At 35.4% G+C, this 23771-nt stretch overlaps 4 protein-coding genes and 1 pseudogene across 7 annotated transcripts; 4 read left to right on the top strand and 1 right to left on the bottom strand.

The window, feature by feature from the left end:
* The first annotated feature begins 1474 nt into the window (after positions 1–1474).
* On the top strand, positions 1475–4404 carry LOC143608569 (protein NO VEIN-like). The gene is made up of 3 exons (XM_077083579.1): positions 1475–1642; positions 3706–3915; positions 4135–4404. Exons 1-3 carry the CDS (start codon positions 1475–1477, stop codon positions 4402–4404), a joined length of 648 nt encoding a protein of 215 aa, XP_076939694.1.
* Positions 4405–4762: 358 nt separating this feature from the next.
* On the top strand, positions 4763–6736 carry LOC143608570 (uncharacterized). The gene has a single exon (XM_077083580.1). It carries the CDS (start codon positions 4763–4765, stop codon positions 6734–6736), a length of 1974 nt encoding a protein of 657 aa, XP_076939695.1.
* A 21-nt stretch (positions 6737–6757) lies between these two features.
* Positions 6758–9112, top strand: LOC143608571 (uncharacterized). The gene has a single exon (XM_077083581.1). It carries the CDS (start codon positions 6758–6760, stop codon positions 9110–9112), a length of 2355 nt encoding a protein of 784 aa, XP_076939696.1.
* A 3786-nt stretch (positions 9113–12898) lies between these two features.
* On the top strand, positions 12899–18616 carry LOC143608534 (long chain base biosynthesis protein 2b-like). Of its 4 annotated transcripts, none has more exons than XM_077083547.1 (12): positions 12899–13061; positions 13149–13214; positions 15837–15925; positions 16096–16241; positions 16724–16848; positions 16924–17017; positions 17114–17277; positions 17347–17508; positions 17587–17713; positions 17816–17982; positions 18067–18174; positions 18268–18612. In XM_077083547.1, exons 1-12 carry the CDS (start codon positions 12933–12935, stop codon positions 18361–18363), a joined length of 1473 nt encoding a protein of 490 aa, XP_076939662.1. In that variant the 5' UTR covers positions 12899–12932; the 3' UTR covers positions 18364–18612. The 4 variants fall into 4 exon arrangements, with proteins under 4 accessions (XP_076939662.1, XP_076939663.1, XP_076939664.1 ...); XM_077083548.1 differs by having other exon boundaries at positions 12940–13061; positions 15837–15929; positions 18268–18616; XM_077083549.1 differs by having other exon boundaries at positions 13038–13061; positions 15837–16002; positions 18268–18615.
* A 211-nt stretch (positions 18617–18827) lies between these two features.
* LOC143608624 (shikimate O-hydroxycinnamoyltransferase-like) lies at positions 18828–21253 on the bottom strand (annotated as a pseudogene).
* Between the last annotated feature and the right edge of the window lie 2518 nt (positions 21254–23771).

Below are 23771 nucleotides of genomic sequence, written 5' to 3' on the forward strand. Positions count from 1 at the left end.
ACAACTTTTTGAGCGAAACAGATAAATTTATATTACGAAGAATTTTTTTCGGACGAACACACATAAATTTATATTGTGAAAAAGGAAAAGGAGGGGGCGGCCTCCCATAGGCCAAGCTTATGCTTCATCAATGCACATATGTATTGATGATGTAAAATAAAAGATGGTTGAATTTTTTTTATAAAGTCGGGGCTTTTGAATGATAAACTTTTAGATTAAATGTTTAAGCTTGTGGCTCAAAGACTATATCCACACATATTTGCATGTTGAGAGTTTGGGTTCACAAACAACATGAATGAGAATATTATTTTCAAAAGGAGGGGGCGGCCTCCCATAGGCCAAGCTTATGCTTCATCAATGCACATATGTATTGATGATATAAAATAAAGATGGTTGAATTTTTTTTATAAAGTCGGGGCTTTTGAATGATAAACTTTTAGATTAAATGTTTAAGCTTGTGGCTCAAAGACTATATCACACATATTTGCGTGCTGAGAGTTTGGGTTCACAAACAACATGAATGAGAATATTATTTTCATAAAATCAATCTCTTCATTATAATCCTTCCCCTTATATATAGGTTACACAATATTTTAAGATAAGATTACATAGAATCATAATTATGTATACACATTCCTATTCTACATTTATTTTATTAATAACCACCAAGATTTAGTGTTAGGGTTTGGGTTTACAAATACAAATGTTGGTATTTAAGTGTGGTTTGTATGTTAGGATTTTAAAATTTTCTTGGTTTTGATTTACACGCCAGGTAGGGTTGCAAAAGAACTAAACATTCAGCGAATAGTTCGTGAACTGATATGCGGGAAGTTCGTTTATGTTCGTTCGTTTAATAAATGAACGAACATGAAAAATAAATTCCGTTCGATTAATTAAACAAATGAACATGAAAAGTTCATGCTCGTGTCGTTCATGAAAGTTTTTTTTTTATATTTATTTATTTAATCCAAACATCTTAAATTCTTTAATTTATTACCTCTAACATAAATTCGGAAACCATATCCTCACACTTTTTTGCACTATTTTCATTTCCTTTCTCATTATTCACACCGATCTTAATCTCTAGGCTCTGCCGATTTTATTTGTGTTTGTGAACACATTCATTTCCTTAACAAACGAACACGGACATAAAATCTCGTTCGATAAGTATTCGTGAACCGTTCATGAATACATAATTTCCTTAACAAACGAACACAATTAAGATCTCGTTCTTGTTCGTTTGGTTCGTTTACAGCCCTAACGCGAGTTACAAAAGTCGTATAAGGACTGAAACTGTAAGTTTTTTAAAAAAGAAGTGGTCACAGAGATTAGAGCGGCAAACATTCAAAACAATCAAAACACGACGGCGCGTGTAGTCCAGTCACCACCACACAGTTTGTTACAAACAAATACGAAACTCTGCATTACGTTTCGTTGATTATTATTATTATTATTATTATTATTATTATTATTAATGGCGGTTACATCGGCGAAGCAACACGTGGCGGAGATACGGCGGACGAAGTTCTCAATCGGCGGACAACAACGGAGTCCGTTGACGGACGAGCTTCAACAAGTTGTGAATAATCTGTCCGCTGAGCTTTACGCTAAAGACGTTGATTTCCTCATAGAGCTTATTCAGGTTAATTTTGTTATTCGGTTCTATTTCGGTTATCTGCTATCTTAATATATGTTATTATATTGTTATCTGCAAGTGTTAATCGTGTTTCGGAAAGTTAAATCCTAGTTTCCTTGTGAAGTTTTGGCTCTGTTAAGTTAGTTAACTATAGTTTTGTTCATTTGTATGCGTTAATCTGCTTTATCGGTACAAGTTGCCTTTTAGTCTCTGAAATGTAAAACCTAGTTTACTTCTGAAATTTGGCTCTGTAAAATTATCTATAGTTTTATTCGTTTGTATGAGTTGATTGTGCGTAATCGGTTAGTTTCCTCTTAGTTTTTGAAATGTAAAACCTAGTTTACTTGTGGAATTTTGGCTCTGTAAAGTTAACTATAGTTTTGCTCGTTTTTATGTGTTAATCGCACTTGTTGTCCTTTAGTTTCTGAAATGTAAAACCTAGTTTACTTGTGAAATTTCGGCTCTGTAAAGTTAACTATAGTTTTGTTCGTCAGTATGTGTTAATCGTGCTTAATCGGTAGTCGTTGCCTTTTAGTTTTTGAAATGTAAAACCTAGTTTACATCTGAAATCTTGGCCTTGTAAAGCTGGTTAACTATAGTTTTGTTCGTTTGTATGTGTTAATCGTGCTTAATCGGTCCGTTGCCTTTTAGTTTTTGAAATGTAAAACCTAGTTTACTTCTGAAATTTTGGCTTTGTAAAGTTAACTATAGTTTACATTATCTTTTAGTTTTTGAAATGTAAAACCTAGTTTATATGAAATTTTGGCTCTATAAAGTTAGTTAACTATAGTTTTGTTCGTTTGTATGTGTTAACCGTGCTTGATCGGTACTCGTTGTCTTTTAGTTTCTGAAATGTAAAACCTAATTTACTTGTGAAATTTTGGCTCTGTAAAGTTAACTATAGATTTGTTCGTTTGTATGTGTTAATCGTGCTTAATCGGTACTCGTTGTCTTTTAGTTTCTGAAATGTAAACCTAATTTACTTGTGAAATTTTGGTTCTATAAAGTTAGTTAACTATAGTTTTGTTCGTTTGTATGTGTTAATTGTGCTTGATCCGTACTCGTCTTTTAGTTTTGAAATGCAAAACCTAGTTTACTTGTGAAATTTGGGTTCTGCAAAATTATATATATTTTTGTTTATTATGATGTTCATTAACTTAGTTTTGTTCGTTCGTATGTGTATTGGTTCGTTGCCTCGTAGTTTATGAAACGCAAAACCTAATTGTGAAATTTTGGCTATGTAAAGTTGAGAATAATTGATCATGAACCAATAGTTGTTTCGGTTTTATAATCACTTATAGACAATAATATCATAGATATTACTCATCCGTTATGCAGTTTTTGTTCGATTTTATTACTATGTGATCATTTGAAGTTGCTTTGCTGTTTTAATCATATTTTGTGCTTCATGAGTAATATCAACAAGTTGGTTGTCCGTAAGTGTTAGTTGTGCTTAAGCGGTCGTTGTCTTTTAGTTTTTGAGATGTAAATCTTTGTTTACTTGTGAAATTTGGCTCTGTAAAATTGAGGATAACTGAATCTGATCATGAACTGATTGCTGTTTCGATTTTATAAGCACTTACGGATAGCAAAATCATAGATATTACTCATCGGTTATGCAGTTTTTGCTCCATTTATTACTCTGCTGTTAATTAAAGTTGCTCCTGGTGTCCGCTATCTGTAGTATTTTGTATCTGTTAATCGTGATGAATCTGTCGTTGCCTCTTAGTTTCTGAACTGTAAAACCTAGTTTACTTGTGATATTTTGGCTCGGTAAAATTGAGGATAACTGATCATGAATCGACAGTTGGTTCGGTTTATAACAGACAACAATATCATAGATATTACTCATCCATTATGCAGTTTTTGTTCGATTTTATTAATCTGCAATATATTAAAGTTGCTTTGATGTTCATATATTGTACTTCATGAGTAATGTCTATGATTTTGCTGTCTGTAAGATTTAATTGTGTTAAACTGGTTCGTTGCTTTTTAGTTTCTGGCATGCAAAACCTAGTTTAGATGTAAAATGTTGGCTCTGTAACGCATGATGAATCGCTGTTTCACAGAACGCGGACGATAACAAGTACCCAGACGGAGTTGATCCATCACTAGAGTTTGTGATCACGTCAAAGGACATAACGAACACTGGAGCTCCGGCGACATTGCTAGTTTTCAACAACGAGAAAGGATTTCTGCTAAAAACATCGATTCTATTTGTAGTGTGGGATGTTCCACGAAGAAAAGTCTCCGTAAGCATGGTTATATTGGGGAAAAAGGTACTATACTTCTATCTAATTAAGGACCTGCAATTTATGTAACGTATGCTTCATGGATATAAATTAATGTATGTCAATGTGAATTTGTGTAATTGCTTCTCACACATTATCTGCTTGTTATCAGGAATTGGATTCAAAAGTGTGTTTCTGATATCAGCTCAGCCTCACATATTCAGCAATGGTTATAAGATAAGGTTTAATGAAAAACCTTGCCAGCAGTGTAAAATTAGTTATATTGTTCCTGAATGGGTCGAGGAGGACCAGACATCATCAGCTATCAAAAGCATATACAGTTCAGCGACTGCCCTGCCAACTACAGTTCTTGTTTTGCCACTAAAACCGGAGAAGGTCAAACATGTCAAAGATCAGTTGTCAAGTGTCCATCCTGAGGTTATTTTATTTCTTTCTAAGATTAAGCGGTTTTCAATCAGGGAACGCAATGAGAATCCTAAATTCAACACTGTGAGCCAAATATTGACGTTATTTTGACGTTATTTTACTAATCTCGTGAAAATAACGTTAAAAGTGACGGACGGTTAATCAGGCATCATGTAGTGGCGTTGATAGCTGAAAGATAAGGGTACATGCACCGATCAGCCGGTGTCCCGATGATTGAGTGCTATGTGCCTTATGTCCAAGGCTTGATGCAAAACTACTATCGAGCCGGGGGTCTCACCGGAAGCAGCCTCTCTATCCCTATGGGGTAGAGGTAAGGCTGCCTACATCTTACCCTCCTCAGACCCTACCATAGCTTTGCTATTGGTGGGATATACTGAGTACGATGATGATGATGATGATGAGCCAAATATTGATCTCCAGTAAGAAAAAATTTGTTACCTCAAAGAGCATGAATGCTGATTTTTACATGCTTCATCTCTCTGATGATATTGGTCACGAAGCTGACAACGAATGTAGCTACTATATGTGGAAACAAAGGTTTCCTGTGAAACAGGAAAACAAAGTTGATATCAGAAGGGAAGTAGATGAGTGGGTTATCACACTGGCTTTCCCAATTGGGAAAAGACTCAAAAGATGTGCAAGCCTTCCTGGCATTTATACATTTTTACCAACCGAGACAGTCACAAACTTCCCGTTTGTAATTCAAGCAGATTTCCTCTTGGCATCATCAAGGGAAAATATCCTCTGGGACAATAAATGGAATCAGGGGATTCTCGATTGTGTGCCTGTTGCCTATGTAAATGCATTTATCTCAATGGTAAAGTCAGAAGATGTGCCTGTTTCCTTTCTTCCACAAGTTTTTCAGTCCTTGCCTGTTCACTGTCCATCTCATCCAAAATTGAACCATATCCGTGATGTAATTAAAGCTAAACTGATGAACGAAGCTATTGTACCATGTGAATCATACTCAGGGCAGAATTTGTTCTGTAAACCCAAGGAAGCTTGTAGGTTGAAACCTGCATTTTCAAGCATATTGAACAAGGCACGGAATGAAGGAGTGAGTCTCCGTAATATTTCATCTGACGGATCTTACCTTCTCGCTTTCTCACTTGATAAAAAGGATTACAATGCCGTTCTAGACTTTTTGGAGATCCAAGAAGTTGATCACAAATGGTATGCAAAATGTATAGCCAATATTGATCTTGTAATGGGTGTCTCAGAGAACGTTTATATACAGCTTCTGGTGTTTCTTGCAGAGCATTGGGATTCCTTGTCTCACAGTACCGACATCAAGAACACACCACTCATAAAGTATGTTGATATGGAAGGGGATGTCAAGTTATTTAATATTAACACAGTTTCCTGTTCTAAAAGGCTACTTGCTGCGGGTCATTCTCGTTACACATCATGGTTGATTAATTGGAATAAAGAATTCGGGCGTGCAACAGGGCAGTTCTTTCTTCCTGGAGTTACACATCAAGCGATAAGATCATGCTCAGAGCAGTATATGTTAGAGGGCTGGCTTAAATATGAGGTGAATGTTAGATTTGTAAATGTTTTTGGATTTGCTAGGGATGTTTGCCGTTCACTCGGTGATGATCACCAGCTGGTGGTTTCTTATGCACATTTTCTTTGCAACTCCTTAGATAAGAATTACTTACAGGAGGATGATGTTAAAGATCTTTGTCGTGGCATGCCCGTTGTTGATAAATACAGGCAAGTAACTTTAGATAAAAGTAAGGTTCTTTTACCTGCTTATGGAAGCAATTGGGGGGAGTTGATTGGTTTAAATCTTTGGAGTAAATATGGTGTTGTTGAGCTGACAGAAGACTATTTTGGTAATTTTCAATCAAGTGAAGAGCTTGTTAGGTTTCTTGAAACTTATGTTGGAGCTTATGATATCCCTGATCTAATGGCCCCCGATGCTGCTGTCCCTACCGTGTCTTCCCCTTTAACTAGAGAAAATACATTATTACTTCTAGAATGGCTTTGCAATTTAAGGGAATTGGAGCTTGATTTGCCAGAAAAGTTTTTGTCGTCCATTAAAAGTGGAAGCTGGTTGAAGGTCTCTTTAAATGGCGGTCCTGAGTACAGACCGCCATCTGAGTCATTCATATTAGACTCTTCATTCGAGCATCTTCTACAGAATGGATCATTGCTTGTTGATATCCCATTGGTAGATGTAAGTTTTTATGGTAATATGTTAAAGCAATACAAAGAAGAGCTTGAAATAATTGGAGTTCGGTTCGAGAGTAAAGATGCTTGTGAATTTATTGGCCAACGTCTCATGTGTCTTGCAACTTCCTCAAATCTCACTACAGACAACATTTTTTCAATACTGCAGTTTATTCGGTATATGGCAGAAAATCATCTTTCTAGATCGTGTTTGGACTTTATCAAAAGCATCAGAGGACGAAAATAGCTTAAAACATCCCGAGGTTACATGACTCCACCCAACTCTGTTTTCTTCAGCGATGAATGGAATGTAGCTTCACAAATAAGTGAGATTCCATTTATCGATCAAGATTATTATGGAAAAGATCTACTTTCTTTTAAAAAAGAGCTAAATCAGCTGGGCGTTGTAACCAATTTTAACCAGAATTGTTACCAGCTTGTTTTAGACAACCTCAAGTCCTCATTTTCATTCACTTCTTTGTCATCTGAAACCATGTTACTAATGTTAAGGTGCATACAGAAGTTAGAATCATCAGATAAGTTAGTGCAAGCGCTTCAAAACCAGAATTGCTTGATGACAAACTTGGGCTATAAATGCCCGTCTGAATGTTTCTTGATGAATCCAGAATCTGATTGGAGTTGCCTTCTACAAGTCTTTAAATCATTCCCGGTTCTTGATGAAAAGTTTTATGGAAAGTCCATCTTTTCAATGTCAAAAGAATTAAAGAAAATTGGTGTTATGGTGGACTTTGAGGACGCTAGCAAAGAGTTTACTCGCACTTTCAAGCAGCAAGCTTATTCATTCTCACTCACAAAAGAACACGTCTTCTCTTTTCTATCATGTTACAGATATTTAAAGAAAAAGAAGGTCAAGTTTCCTTTAGAATTCAACAATTGCATACATAAAGAGAAATGGCTATGCACAAGAGTCTTTGGTAGTTACAAATCACCAAACGAGTGCATTCTTTTTGGCAAAGATTGGGAAATGATCTCTTCAATATCATTCATGCTTCCGTTCATTGATGACAGCGATCACTGTTATGGCAGTGGGATCCATTCTTATAAAGAGGAACTTAAGCAGTTGGGTGTAACTACTGATTTCAAAGATGGTGCCAAATTTGTGGCTGCTGGGCTTTTTTTACCTAATGATTGCAGTATCGTTACTCCTGCAACTGTTTATGCATTGCTTGATTCTCTCAAGAAACTTGAAGAAATTGAAGCAGGCATTCGTGGTAAGTTTCTCACACAATTGTCAGTGAAAAAATGGTTAAAAGCCAGCTTTGGATACAAACGTCCGGATGAGTGCTTGCTTTTTAATTCAGCGTGGGATCCTTTTCTGAAACGCAGCGATGGCCCGTTCATTGATGAGGTATTTTATGGAAACAGAATTGGATGCTACAAAGAAGAGCTTAAAATTTTAGGAGTAATAACCGATATTAATAATGGATGCCAGTTACTTTCTACTTATCTTCACTTTCACACTAATTTTCAAACTATTAGTCGAATTTATAGTTACTTGTCTGAATTTAAATGGAAGCCTGTTGATGATGATAGCAGAAGGATTTGGTTCCCAAGAGGACCCGACAGTGGAGAATGGGTCGACCCAAACAATTGTGTTGTCTATGATAAAAACAGTTTATTTGGTGGTCAGTTGAATGTTTTGGAGCAACTCCAGTACGAGAAGAAAACTCTAGACCTTTTTGCTAATAGTTTCAATGTGAAAGCTCATCCGTCAGTTGATGACTACTGCAAGCTGTGGAAGAAGTGGGAGATTTCCGAATGTAAAATAACCAATACTGAATTTTGTGCCTTTTGGGAGTTTGTGGTTAGAAGCTGGAGCTCAAAAACAGAGGAAACTTTCAAGAACAACTTGTCTAAACTCCCGGTTTTAGATCCTACTTCTGATGGGATTTTTCTATTCGACAAGCGTGATGTTTTCTTTGGTGATGATTTTTTATTAACGGAGCTGTTTCAAAGCTGTTCTCGTCCCATATTCATATGGGATTCTCAACCGACTTTTAACTTTCTAACACGAGACAAGCTTGTGGATATCTACACCAAACTTGGTGTCCGTACATTGTCTGAATCTGTACAGAAAAACATACGCGAAGTTGAACACGTTGGATTGGTTCCAGTAAGAGAAAAGATTATGAAAAAGGGTTTGTTTAAACTGATTCTCGCCTTTCTTTCTGACCCGCGTCTTAAACTTGACACAGAAAGGAGACATGAAGCTGTTAACCGGTTATTTGCAGTTGAAGCTTTTGAGACATTAGAACCACCGATGATGGTCGGATATAGTTTATCTTTGTCTTCTGGAGATGTATTAAATGTTGAGGATAAGCGAATGATCTGGTGGGACAAAAAGAAGTCCAAATTGTTTATGCAGAAGGTGGAGAAATCTTGTGGTTCTGAAAGTGTAATGGAATATGCTTGTCATTTTGGTGACGTATTGGCCGGTGGGGTGTTGTGTGAGAATGAAGAACTTGTGCCACAGCTTTCTGAACTGATCAGGTTGGGGTTTCTAGTGTCGTTTGATGACAAATCAGTTGACTTTCTCATAAAGACCAAAAAACTTCAAATCTTTATGGAGGACCAAGATTACCTTTCTTCCATCTTCTCTTAACAGGCATGTTATCTTTTATGTTTACTTTATTCCATCATGCAGTAATTGGTTTGATTTTTTTAAACATGTTAAGACGATATGCCTTTTGATGTTTAAAAAATCTGTTTATAAGTGTTTGAATTCTTTAACCCTTAATAAAATGTAGAATTGCTAGAAGTTTATTTGAGGATTTGATATTTTAAATATCGCGTTTTGGGTAATTTTTAACACATAAGATAACAAGCATGTGTGTGTGTGTGTGTATTGATAAGTTCAGTTTGTTGTGTTCATAGTTATTAAAAGCGTGCGCCTTTTGCGCTTAAGCGCATTTAACGCGTCAGGCGCGTTAATTGCGATTAGCATGCAACAGATAGTTAAGGCACATTCATCTTTTCCCAACCCTCGCCATGCGTATTAAATACCATTTAATAATCTGTTCCTATTCTCTAGGAGTCCCTAACACTCCAATATTTTAGGGGTTCCATAATCAATCTTATAGCACACAAAATTATCAAGAAACTAAGAATTTACAGGCTAGTTTTGTTCTTAATTTCCTATTTTCGGATTTCTTTCTTTGTTTCCTATTTTATGTTCTTTGTTTCTTATAATCTTATTAGTTTTTGGTTTTTCGTTTTTCTAATTATTATGATGAACTTGGTACTACTTCATGTATTGGATTTTGGTTGTTTTATAAACTATTTGAAAAATGAATGTATGTGTTCTTCATAAAATGTTCTATTTAAGTTAAAATTTTTGTTTTTTTAACGTGCGCTTTTATTTTTTTAAAATCGGGCGCTTTTTTTGCGCTTATCGCCTGGGCGCTAGACCCAGCCTCAACGCTTTCGAGCGCTTATCGCATTTGATAACTATGGTTGTGTTACATCTCTGTGATATTTGATTGTTTACACTTCTGGCTGCACATATAATGGGGGATCTACTTGCATCATAATCTCTTACATCTGTACATATTTATGATGAAAATGATAATACACACATAAGCAAATTATGGTTTGGTGATCATTGATTAGTGATAGTTAAGCTGTGTCTCCCTTAAACACAGATTAAGCTAGCCCCGAACGAATCGTAGATTTTAAGGCAAATCAACACGTCTATACAAAATAGAAGTATGTGTGTGTGGACGTGCTTGGGTTTAAAACTTTAAATAAAATATAACTATAATATTATAGAGTTTGATGACACCACTTTTGCGTTAAAAATAAACTGGACTCAGTGGGAACTAAACGCGCAACCCTCTCATGAATGTTTGGACTAAGTTTGCAAATTTTAAAATCCGGCGACCAAACTTGCAATATGGTCAAACCACATGACCATTTGTGACATTTTCTCAAAATAAAATAATGAGTTTGTAATGATCATAATAGGGAGGTGAAGGTGCTATAAGAGTAACCATGCTGCAAGGAGACTTAAAAAAGGTCAAGATGGACGGAAACTTGATCCGCATGTTGAAGAAAAGTTTTCGTGTGGTGGGCTTTTGGCTGGGATTTTCATCACGCCTGAGCCAATGTGGTCATGCTGACGGGTATGAAATATATTATTTTTGGTATACATGGTTTTGTACTTTTGTTTAAATGTTTGGTTGTATTGTTTTGTGGTAGGTCAGTAGGTGAGGGTAAAGAACAACTTGAATTCTACATGAAGAATCTTCAGAAGAAGAATTATTAATACCAGGTTATTAAGTTTTTCTAAGGCTATGTTATTTTTTGTGTTTTAACTTATTTGAATGGGAATTGGATTTTGTTTTTCCTCAAAAGCCTTCCAGACCACTTCTGTCTGCGCCGCGCAGACCACGCGCAGACGTTGTGGTCAGCAGTATGTTTGTTTTTCCGAAGACATTTCATTAAAAAATCTCTGCGCATGTCCCTTCTTCCAGAAGTGTTGTTCATGCTACTCAACTTTTATTTCCCTTAGCTCTCTCAAACCTAAAACCTATACACCTTCTTCTTCAACCCTCAAATCCCGTCAGCCCCTGCCCACCTCCGATTCAGCCGCCACCACCTTGCTCCACCTCGCCGCCGCTCCTCCGCTCCCTTCGTCCTGCACTTCCGTCCATCCACCGCTGCTCCACCCTGTCTACAAAACCCCGCCTCCCACGCTGTTCCTTGCCTCATATTATTCGGCGGCGCCACTGCTGTTGGCGGTGGACCTTCGTCTCTGGTCCCTGGAATCCGTAACCATCCATCCATCCTTCATTGATTGATTGTTTACTTGAGTTTGTATAACTGTCCCCAAATTGATTGATTAGGTTAAATGTTTCAATTTTAGGGTTAGATGGTGTCACAAACTCTGTTCATGTGTATGATGTTCTCACCAGAAAATGGACCACAAATTTGTTTATATATTTGGTTTTTTAAGCATTTTTAGTATGTTTGATTTGTTTATGTTTAGGTTTTGTTGTTGATTAATATTAATTTAGGTTTTGGTTGTTGATTAATGTCAATTGTGGTTTTGTTTGATTTGTTAAGAATTTTAATAGGTTTGATTACCATTAGTTTGTTTGGTTTGGTTTGTTTATGAATTATTTGTTTATATCATTCAGAAATAATTTTTAACAATCTGCAGACGTTAAAAAACAAACAGTCTTTTTCTTGCATATTGCAGAGGTTTGGTCCACCTCTTCTGCCACAGATTCCTGCAGATGTGGTTCGCAGACTGCAGACATTTACCTCTTAAAAAACTAACAACACCTAAGTCACAAATGGTAGATCGCACAAGCAGAGAGCTAGAGCTTGACACATTTCTAACAAGCTAAGCTCAAGTTATAAATATAGAATTTGAAATTTTGAAAAATTACTTATGATTCGAGCTCGAACTTAAAAAAAAAAAAAAAAAAAATAGAACTATTGACCATAGAAGAGCTGGGGCGTTGTGATCGTTTACACCCTTTGGCAACTTGTGTGCCACTAGCAGCTATTGACTGACTAACATGGCCGGCCCTTGGGTAGGGCGATCCGGACAACCGTCCGAGGCACGTAATTTTTGGGGGCCTAGAATTATTTTTATACATTTTTAATCTTTCATGACTAATAGATACAAGTTTTCATGAAAGAAGTGAGTTGCAGACACAAAATGAGAAAGATGATGGTTGTTAAAAAAAAATAATATTTTATTACTTGGTTTTTGTGTCTCTTTTCTCTCTCCTAACACCACCAGTCAACAATAAATGGTTTATATGCATACTTTTTTCACTTTAATTTAAGTTGTTAATTTATTTTTATTTTTATTTATTACTAAGATGTAAATTTTTTTTAGCAATGATTTGAATAACTAACAGTTTTTTACTTTTACTTTTTTTTTTAATTCTATATGATTATTATATTTTCTATATCAAGCTTTTAACTTTGCTGACTAATTTATACGACTTACTCTAATTTTTAATTTAACAGTATATGTTTATTTCTTTTAAAATATTTCTCTAAAAGAATATGTTGTAAAAGAAACCTTAAACAATAGTTGGGTTTTATCTTCTCTTCTAAATATCAATGAAATCAATACTCAAAGAAATTAGAAAAACTTTTTGAAGAATAAATTATTGGTGATCTTATTTTGCGTAAACCGATTAAAGATTAATAATTTTAAATATACACCCTAAAAAAATTTATATCCAAAACCCGTTTAAACTATACGGGCCTTTTTTTTCCAGTTCGGCCGAGGTATATAAATCCTCGGGGACGGGCCCTGCTACCTAATTGCAATAATAATATTAATAATAATAACAATAATCTAACACCTTCAAAACCAAATCCAAACACACACCATCCAGTTCAGTTACCTTTCCGATCTGCAATCCATCCACCCACACTCATCTGCAATAAAAATAAAAATGATAAAGATACCGTACATAACCGCTTTAACAACCTACTTCAGTTACGGTTTACTCTTCGCTTTCGGTCAATTCCGTGATTTCTTCCGTAATCTCTTCGATTGGTGGAACAGAGATAACAATCTCCAGGTACTCAATTCTTTTATTTTTCCACTCTTACATGTTATTATTATTATAATGCGTTAATCATCTATATTATATGCTGTCTATTGTTAGGGCTATGCACCGATCTGCCTAGGCCTTGAAGATTTTTATATCCGCCGCTTATATTCTCGTATTCAGGTATTATTATTATAATTATTTCCGGCTATTTCTGTTCGGTGTGATTTGTTTAAGCAAATGATGCAGTTGGAACGTTTCGGTTAGTTGATTAGGTTTTGGCAGTTCATACACATACAGCTTGATTTGAGTTATGTTAAAAAGTCTAGATTACGCCAAGTAGTAGTGAAGTACTCAACAAGCAGAGCTCGACTAGGCTTGAGCTTGGCTCGTATAACTTACACGGAGCTCGAGCTCGGCTCGTTTTGAGCTTATTTTCAAAGCTCGAGCTCGGCTCGTGAGTAGAATTTGAAGCTCGAGCTCGTCTTGTTTACTATTTATTAATTACTTTTTATTTATTTATTTATTTATAACTATTTATATATATATATACATATTATTTTCAATTATAATTTTATGTATAAAATAATATATATTATCTAGTTATTTTTTCATAACATTATATATATTATTTAATAATTATTAAATATATATATTACAAAATTATCTTAATGGCAGGCTCGTTTAGTCTTGTGAGCCAGTTCGAGCTCGAAAAGTGAAGCTCGGACTCGATTAAGCTCGGCTCGATCGAGCTTTTTCACGAGCCGATCTCGAGTAGCTCGGCTCGTATGCACCTCTATTTATGTGTATATCTAGGGCCGTAAACGAAACGAACCAAACAACGTCTCGTTCATTAAGCTTTTATCAGACAAGCGAATGGTTCACGAACACAAGCAGTGTTTAATTTGATTTTTTTGGCTAACAGAGAATGGTCAGTGTCAACTGTTTGCTCTGGCTACCAAGTTTGTGTATATAGGGCTGTAAATGAACCGAACCAAACAACGTCTCGTTTGTTAAGCTTTTATCAGACAAACAAACGGTTCACGAACACAAACAATGTTTAATTTGATTTTTTTGGCTAACAGAGAATGGTTGGTGTCAACTGTTCACTCCGGCTACCAAGTTTGTGTTGGTGATTTTTTTCAACATTCATATTCATATGTTAATTTTACATATAATTTAATCGCATAATACATTAATACTCAGATATTTTTGTTTTTTGTTTTATATATTATACCTGAATACGAAGATATAATCGGCGAATATAAAAATCTTCAAGACCTAGGCAGATCGGTGCATATCCCTAATAATACACAACATACTGATCATTTATGCATTATACTAACAATTAACAACAATTTCAGTTGCAAATTAAAAGAGAAAACAAAACAATAAGATGGGATTGAGCACCTGGAGATTGTGTCATTGTTCCACTAATCAACGACATTACGGATGAAATCATGCAATTGACCAAAAGCGAAGAGCAAACCATAAACTGAAGTAGGTTGTTAAAACAGTTGTGTACGGATTTTTAATCATTTTGACGACTAATGAAGTGGATCGGAGATCGGAAGGGTGATGGGTAGAGTGATGGAGTGATTGGATGGTGTGTGTTTGTGTTTGGATTTAGATTTGGTTTTTGGAGGTGTTGATTGTGGCTGGTTTGGATTTGACTAGTTGCAATAATCAACATCTCCAAAACCAAAAATGCGAACACAAACACACACCATCCAATTACTCCATCTCTTTACCAGTCACCCTTCTGATCTCCGATCAACTTCGTTAGTCGTCAACATGATAAAGATTCTATACATAACAACTTTAACAACCTACTTTAGTTATAGTTATGGTTTGCTCTTCGCTTTTGGTCAATTTCGTGATTTCTTCCGTAATTTTGCTTGATTGGTGGAACAAGGATAGCAATCTACAGGTGCTGCTCAATAACATCTTATTGTTTTATTTTCTCTTATAATTTTCAACTGAAACTGTTGTTAATTGTTAGTATAATGCATAAATGATGTGTATTGTTAGGGATATGCACCGATCTGCCTAGCTTGAAGATTTTTATATTCGTTGATTATATCTTCGTATTCAGGTATAATAATAATTTCCGGCTATTTCTGTTCGGTGTGCTTTATTTATGTAAATGATGCAGGGCTTTAAACGAACTGAACGTTTGGCGAATTGTTCGTGAACGGTTTGGGGAAGTTCATTTATGTTCATTCGTTTAATAAATGAACGATCATGAACAACGAGTTTGTTTGGTAATATAATGATCGAGCACGAACACATGTTCGTTCAATTGTGTTCGTGAAGATTTGATAAAGTGTTCGTTTATGTTCATTAATGTTTGTTTTTTAAAGGTTTTTGATACTTCTTTTTTACCCTTTTAATCTTAACATATAGACTAAAGGAATTTTTTTAACTATAAAACAATAATATATATATGAGCATTATGTGATTTATTTATATGTAAAATTAGCATACGAATATGAATGTTAAATAGCCGGACAGAGTTGTTGACACTGACCATTCTCGGTTAGCCAAATCAAATAAAACATTGTTTGTGTTCATTTGTGTTCGTGAACCGTTCATGAACAAGCTCATTTCCTTTATTCCTTAATGAACAAACACAAACAAGAAATTGCGTTTGGTTAGCTGTGCGTGAACCGTTTGATTGTCTGATAAAAGCTTAACGGATGAACATGAACCAGGCCTTGTTCGGTGTTCGGTTCATTTGCAGCCCTATGTGCACTGAAACTTGCCTCTGTAACTTTTACTCAACCAAGTTAACTGTACATGTAGGATTGTTTTGGACGACCAATATCAAGTCCACCTGATGCTTGGTTTGATGTGCTGGAGCGTGTTTCCAAAGATAATAACAAGACACTCAAGTGAGTGAGTGGATATGCATCCTGAGTTTGCAGTTGAAATTTACCATATTGATTTGGTTCCTCCTTAATATCCAAATGTTAGAACATGTTATGACTTATGATGCATCCCATTTCAGTCTACAAGGTGTCCTCAACACTCGTTTTAGACTAAAAATTATATATATTTGCAGGCGGACTACAAAAGTAAACAGGTGCCTTAACTTGGGATCATATAATTACCTTGGATTTGCTGCTGCAGATGAATACTGCACGCCCCGTGTAATTCAGTCTTTAAAGAAATACTTTGCAAGCACGTGCAGTTCTCGTGCTGATGCAGGTAGTTTTCTAGTTCCATATCCTATTTGTAATAGAAAAGATAACACAAATGGTCCCTGTGGTATGTTAAAGTTTCACTATTGGTTTTCACGTGTGGGAAACTACACCACTGGTCCAAACGTATGTAAGGGCATAACACCAATGGTCCCTCGTATGGATGGAGTTATTTCCATTTAAAAAATGTACGGGAATTTGATAAAAATCAAAGATTATCGAAATGCCCCCGGCGCCACATGTCAAAAGTACAATATTGTTTTTTGGACTTCTTAGGCTATCTCTGCTTTGTATGTGGACCTTTCTCTCTCTCTCTCTCTTACATAAGCTTTGACTAGTGGTATACTTTCCCACACTTAAGGACCAAAATTGAAATTTAAGCATACCATAGGGACCGTTCGTGTAATTTTTCTGTATAACTTTTGTATCGTATGTAAATGGGAATTAAAGTTCATGATCTGTTATCTTTATTTATTATTATGAATTCAGGAACTACAGCACTGCATTCTGAATTAGAGGAGGCGGTGGCTCGTTTTATTGGGAAACCAGCTGCTTTAGTTACTGGAATGGGTTATGTCACTAACTCTGCTATTCTTCCTGTCTTAATTGGAAAAGTATGCACCACTATTTGAATATCAATACGAGTGAGACGTTTAATTTCTCATTTTAATTTTCATGAATGTTCACAGGGAGGGTTAATAATTAGTGATTCTTTGAACCATAACTCTATTGTCAATGGCGCTCGAGGGTCCGGTGCTACAATTAGAGTATTTCAACATAACAGTAAGTTCATAACTTCATATGCATTTCTTCTTAAAATTCGTTTTGATATTGCATATTTATATATTTTGTTATTGACTTGCATACTTTTATATGTAGCACCTTCTCATTTAGAGAGTGTATTGAGAGAAAACATTGCACATGGTCAACCGAGAACACATAGACCTTGGAAGAAAATCATGGTTGTTGTGGAGGGGATATACAGCATGGAAGGAGAAATTTGCAAGCTTCCCGAGATTGTTTCAATATGTAAAAAGTACAAGGTAATTCATTTGAATGATAAGTCTCTTTAGTTGTACTTTTGTTGACCACATGTATTGTATATGTAACAGGCGTATGTGTATTTGGATGAAGCTCATAGTATTGGAGCAATTGGGAAAACTGGAAGAGGCGTGTGTGAGCTTTTGGGTGTTGATACTGCTGATGTGGATATCATGATGGGAACTTTCACAAAATCGTTCGGATCATGTGGTGGTTATATAGCAGGATCCGAGGTCTCCTTTTATTTTATCACTTCAGAAATAAATATTATTATTATTGTTGTTGTTTTGACATTTCTATTTGCATGACAGGAACTTATTCAGTATTTAAAATACACATGTCCGGCTCATCTATACGCAACATCCATATCTCCGCCTGCTGCTCAGCAAATTATATCTGCCATAAAGGTTATTATCGGAGAAGACGGTTCTAGTCGAGGTTCATATTTCTTATTCCTATAAATTTACTCTCTAAACAGCATCTTTGACGATGTTGATCACAATTAGCTATTTTATTATCTATTATTACCTTTTTATATAGGTGCTCAAAAGCTGGCTCAAATTCGTGACAACAGCAATTATTTTAGATCCGAGTTGCTGAAAATGGGATTTGAAGTTTTAGGCGATGATGACTCGCCTATAATGCCTATAATGCTTTATAATCCTGGAAAAATCCCCGCCTTTTCAAGAGAGTGTCTCAAACGAAATGTATGTTTTTTTTTTAAATGATAATGTCTGTTTCTTTAACATTTATAATATATATATATTTAATATTTAATTCTGTGACAACAGGTGGCTGTTGTTATGGTTGGTTTTCCAGCTAGCCCTTTACTGTTATCTAGAACGCGTATATGCATTTCTGCTGCTCATACACACGAAGACATGGTCAAAGCGTTAGAGGTTAAAAACCTAACTGTTAGATAATAATATAGTATATTAATATAATACATTTAGATAATTTCATCATGTAATGTAGCAATGTTTACTTGCCAGGTTATAAGTACAGTTGGAGACATGGTGGGTGTTAAATACTTTCCAGCCGAACCGAATAAGCCACAGCTTGAAGGAAACCGAGTAAAGGTGGAGTAGATTTTATCATTTTTATTATTATTATTTTTAATATTTTGGGTCGGGCAAATTTATCGAGTCCTGTAAAACCCGCGTATGTTTGTGGTTGTAGAACAAGATACATGTAAATACTTGTATGCTTTTCGTTATAGAATCTTGGTAGGGTTTCTTGTATCATGCTTATATGTATCAAGTTTTTAAGTGGAATTTTGGGCTAGGGCTGGTATTCAGCCTGTCGGTCTGGTTTGGTCGACGGTCATTATTTAATATACAGTATGAGGTTGCATTATATGGATATAACTAGAAAACTAGATACATTTGTAAACGGGCTTCGAAGTAGGCTGGGTCACTGGTTTATTTTCCCCAATTAAACCGCACTGCAATGTGAATACCAATTGCGAAGAATTCAAACTCGTGAAGCTCTAACGAATCCTTGAACTAAAAATATCGCCGCATATATAATCCACTGACCAAAGAGGCAGAGATACTAATAACTAGATTACTATGTTAATGTTTAGAAATTTAGGTATTACACACAAAGCTCTAACTTCTTTTTTATATATCATACAAGAACTTCTTAAAAAGCTTCATATGCTCAGTTTGTAGCGAAATGACTATTGACAAGCTCCCGTCTTTGATCGGGCTCGGTAACAAGGTGCATACTCCTTCAACACTAATCATAACGGGTCCCATGAATATCGGTCGACCCCACCCGAAGTCCACATCATGGATCGAAAACCAAGCCCATGTGGTTATAAAAAGATTCGAGCTTTTAAAAGTTTCCACAATGTCACCAACCAGAGACGTCATATTAGGCTGAAGTTCCAAGTAGTCGATTGCTGACTTTATGTAATCATTGGTCCTCCTCACTACCGCCTCGTGGATTTTACTAGCGGCGTACCAACTAGGTTTTGATAGAATATCGCCCACAAGTGTTGTTGCGTTATTTGTGAAGACCACATTCCCAAAATAGCCTGGTGGTAGTGCGGGCTCAAGATGGGCCCGCACATCAGAAGGAAAGTAGAGCTTTGTTTCCTCTTCATCAGGAAGGGAACGAGCTTTACACATGCACTTCCAAACGTGACCTGAGATCGTCTCAAAGGTACTATAGTTGATTGGACCGCCATCCTCACTTGATTTGGCTTTAAGCGCATTGATTTGGTCTCGTGTTACCTTGAAAATTGAGAATGCTGTTTAACGTGATTGGGCTTCCGGCAGCAGTTTCATTGGCACACCGAGGTGGTATTCAATGTGCTCATATACTGGCTGTGGTGGGACTCGAGCACGAAGGAGGGTTCGGTCTATGAAGGGTGGCGTGATGAGGTCAAGGCCACGAGCCATATCGGCCCAGGCGTTCATGAAGTGAAGCGCGGAGATACCGTCGCACACGAAATGGTGCATTCCAACTCCTAGAGAAACTCCTCCACATTTGAAGAATGTGACCTGATCAAATTTGCATATAAAACGTGTTTGTATTTATTAGTTAGCAGCAGTATATAATATATACATCATCAATCCATTTACTATCTCAACTTTCATATTATGTCTACTACAAGTGATATCTTGTTAACATTAGAAATTAAATATTTAGTTAAAGTTAGAAACATAGAATATCAATAAAAGATAAAGTACTTTGATTAAGTTAGTTAAATATACGTGTATATTTAAAATTTTAAATTATTTATAAGTAGGGGAATTCATGCGTGTTGCGGTGAGAATTCGGTGCGTAAAGTTGATATATGCATAAAATATAAAATAATGTTTACATTAGTGTCATATCTAACCAAATAAAAGTAAAAAACAAAAGGTTGCGAGTTAACACTTCGCAACCCTTAGTAAAAAAATATTGAAAAACACCATATCAAAAATAAAAACTTTAAAAAGTTACACAAAAGTTTCACGTAACCTAGAAAATATAGTTGAAATATGCTCAAAATGATAACGATTTAAAAATCATATAAACGGATCAATACGATACCGATAATCGATAACACTGACACCGTCATAGATGTTGTTAGGCTAGTATCAGTCGATTCGTCATGGTACTAGTACGCTATCAACACTCGGTATAGTTTACAATACTAAAAAATGGCTTATTTCGAATACAGCACTATGTTTAATAAAATTTATATTAGAATGCTTAGAAAAAAATTAAATCAAACATAAACACGTATTTAGCTTTTGCTTTATGTTAATGAACGTAAGTATTGAACTATATTATTATTAAGTACTATTAGTATGAGCCCACGGACCCATCTTATATTTCTAAGGTTTGCATTCGGTTATCAATATATTGTACTTCATTGTCAAAAAATAAACGTTCAAGTATTTACCATTATGCTATAGTAAGTTACTAAGTTATTAGAGAAAAATAAAATAATTTAAAACTAATGAGTTAAAACTTATAATATTCATAATAGAATTGAAGTTATATGAAATCCATACATAGTCATGAAGGGAAATGCTTTTAAGAGCAGTAACGGATACGATTCAATTCCTCGCGAGTAATCAACGACTGGGATGAGCTCCAGGAGCTCGGGTGTAGGCGTAAAGTCACCAAAATCATCAATCACGCCATCATAATCCGCCTCCAAGAACAACACGCCTTGTCCTTGACAATCGATCTCAATCCGGCCGTTCTCGCCTTCCTTCAACCTACCCGCCAACGGGTAAAATGCAACCAAAGCTCTGCTCAAAGCTTCCTTTATGAGTTTTGTATCAAAGAAGTTGGTAGCACCGTTGGGACGGTAAATATAGACTGTTTGTGTGTGAGCACACGGGACCATGAGGTCGAGGTTCGAGTTCCATAGGTTTATGTTTGGAGTCTGGTCGGATGGAACCACGGTAGTTGATTCTCGTACCACGATCTTCATGTGTATGTTTGGTTATAGATGTGTTGAAGATTGTAGTAAAATTTAAAATTTTGTAATTTGTATCATGTATTAGGAATTTATTTAGGAGTATTTATAATGTATGCAGTGTTGATTTTGTCTTGCATGGGGCCAAGTATATTTGACATTTGAGACAGCTTTGTGCTGTCAAACCGCATATTGATTATTAAATTCTCATAATTCAAATTCAAGCACAAATATTTAATTTCTTGTGTTTCTCGTATACTCACTAATCAGTTAAATACTTGTCTATATATAAAACTAGGTTTTATCCCATCGTGTTATGGAATTGTATTACATTAGTCGTTTATAATATTTTTATATTTTTTCGAATTTTAATTTTATTTATTATAAGAAAGTTACCAATATATTTATGGTCTGATGATGAAAATGTTTCATAAATAATGAGATGTTATAACCAATTTAAAAGTTATCCGAGTTTAGTACGACATATGACCCACTTATTTTTTACTATAAAACTGTTTCTTAATCATAGGTAATTTTTTTTTAAAAAAAAATTGAATATTAATTTTTAGTATTTCCCTATTTTATAGGATTTTCATATCAAATATTGATGAGATTAATTTTTATTGCGATGAGATGTTATAACCCGTTTAAGGGATATTTGGGTTTGGTGAGACCTATACCCGTGAATTCGGGTCAAATGCATGAAAAATCTTCATTTACAAATAAAACAATTTGGTGAATCGAAAGGATGTAAGAAGAAACTAGAGAATTTTAAAGGTTTCGTTTTTATATATTTAAAATATCTCTCATTATGTTTCTCATAAATTCATACACACACATAATGTTTAATTTTTTCTCGCAAATTACAATTCAAATTCAATTAAACACATAAGGGTGATGTTTTAACTTTTTATAGAATTAATATAAAACAAATAATATAAGAGGTTAATTAAGGAAATTATCAGATAGAATGCAGTCGCTGTACGCTAATGCCTTAACGTACGATAGGTATGCGAGACACGCAAAGAAAAAAATCTAAAACGCTCAGAAAACGCTCACAACAAACTAAAACGCTCAGCCAAAAACCTAAAACGCTCAAAAAGGGTTTTCGTTAAAAAAAGTGAAAAATTGAACGATTAACCACCCCAAACTGTTTTCTTCGGCGAACCAATGATTAATTGGATATGTATTGACGATTCCGAGATGTTTGGATGTGATATCATGGATCGATTTCGTGAAAAATCGGATTCGCGTACCTATTGTATGTTAAGGCATTAACTTATTGCATTTTTTCTCTTACCAAATATATATAATGTTCATATTCTAAATTTGGTCATTAGTTATTAGAATTATACGTAGCTATCCTTCTTGTTCAATGACATAAGAGTGATGGTTAAGACTTGACATCTTATCATCTTATGGTCTTAAGTTTAGAACCTGACTCATGAGGATGTTCCTATAATGGTAGGTAACTACCTCCTTGACGGTGTTTTGGTTGAGTCTCAAGTCTCGGATCGATAATCAAACACGAATTAAACGAATAATTCATGTTTATATTAATCAGAAAATATTACTTAAAATTTGATTACAACTCTTAAACCCTAACACAGTTTGACTCTTGATGAACCCTAAATCGGTTGCATCTAGATGAATTCTAACTCAGTTACATCTCGTGTGTGTCTCTAGATGAACCCTAACTCGGTGTTACGGACTGAAACCATTGCAAGGTATGAGACTTGTCCCACATCGGTTGTATGGGCAACTGTGTGGGGTTTATAAGCCAAATGGGTTCCCTCACTTATCAGACTAGTCTTTTGGGTTGAGTTCTTCTGTTTGGCTTGTAACATTGGTATCAGAGCCAACCTCGGAGTGGTGGCCCGCGGAGTGGTGGCCTGGAGTGAGCCGGCCGTGACCAACGAGGACGTTGGCCCTTGAAGAGGGTGCATTGTTACGGACTGAAACCATTGCAAGGTATGAGACTTGTCCCACATCGATTGTATGGGCAACTGATGTGGGGTTTATAAGCCAAATGAGTTCCCTCACTTATCAGACTAGTCTTTTGGGTTGAGTTTTTCTGTTTGGCTTGTAACATTCGGTTGCACCTCACTCCACAATCTATAATGTCTAACCATGACTTGGTTTATATAGGTTATCCTAACTTGCTAGCGAAGACATTACCTATTATAGTTACAAAATAATTATGAAACATAACCACTATGACCTATGTGTCAATATTGGTCTCTCAAGTTCACCGACTTGTAACTTGGAGTCCGAAATTACTTCCAACGTACAGGGTTAGGAACACAACGTCAAAATCAGTAGCTAGGATGATTAATATTCCGTTTCAGAAAAACTCATTTAAGTATCAAAGGTAGTTCCAAAGGCGGTTAGAAAAAAGAAGTTAATAGAATTATATATGCAGTCTTTTCGGTTCAGATTTTATAAATATATTTATTGACGATTGTTTTTGTTTGAGACGTTAATTCCAATCAAATATTTTGCAAATGAGAGCACATATGATTGTTTTTACTTGTTTTTATATGCATCATTTATGCTCTTTCTCTCTCTCTC

The sequence above is a fragment of the Bidens hawaiensis genome, unplaced genomic scaffold, assembly GCF_021521415.1.
Source record: "Bidens hawaiensis isolate Kalapana, Puna unplaced genomic scaffold, B.hawaiensis_p1.1 tig00419396_1, whole genome shotgun sequence".
Classification (NCBI taxonomy): Eukaryota; Viridiplantae; Streptophyta; class Magnoliopsida; order Asterales; family Asteraceae; genus Bidens; species Bidens hawaiensis.

Coding starts and splice junctions, on each gene's coding strand:
- LOC143608569 (XM_077083579.1), top strand. CDS start 1,475: ATGGCGGTTACATCGGCGAAGCAACACGTGGCGGAGATACGGCGGACG. Junction 1,643..3,705: donor TCCTCATAGAGCTTATTCAG/GTTAATTTTGTT, acceptor GCTGTTTCACAG/AACGCGGACGATAACAAGTA. Junction 3,916..4,134: donor TGGTTATATTGGGGAAAAAG/GTACTATACTTC, acceptor CCTTGCCAGCAG/TGTAAAATTAGTTATATTGT.
- LOC143608570 (XM_077083580.1), top strand. CDS start 4,763: ATGAATGCTGATTTTTACATGCTTCATCTCTCTGATGATATTGGTCAC.
- LOC143608571 (XM_077083581.1), top strand. CDS start 6,758: ATGACTCCACCCAACTCTGTTTTCTTCAGCGATGAATGGAATGTAGCT.
- LOC143608534 (XM_077083547.1), top strand. CDS start 12,933: ATGATAAAGATACCGTACATAACCGCTTTAACAACCTACTTCAGTTAC. Junction 13,215..15,836: donor GCTTATATTCTCGTATTCAG/GTATTATTATTA, acceptor CTGTACATGTAG/GATTGTTTTGGACGACCAAT. Junction 17,714..17,815: donor AGAAGACGGTTCTAGTCGAG/GTTCATATTTCT, acceptor CTTTTTATATAG/GTGCTCAAAAGCTGGCTCAA.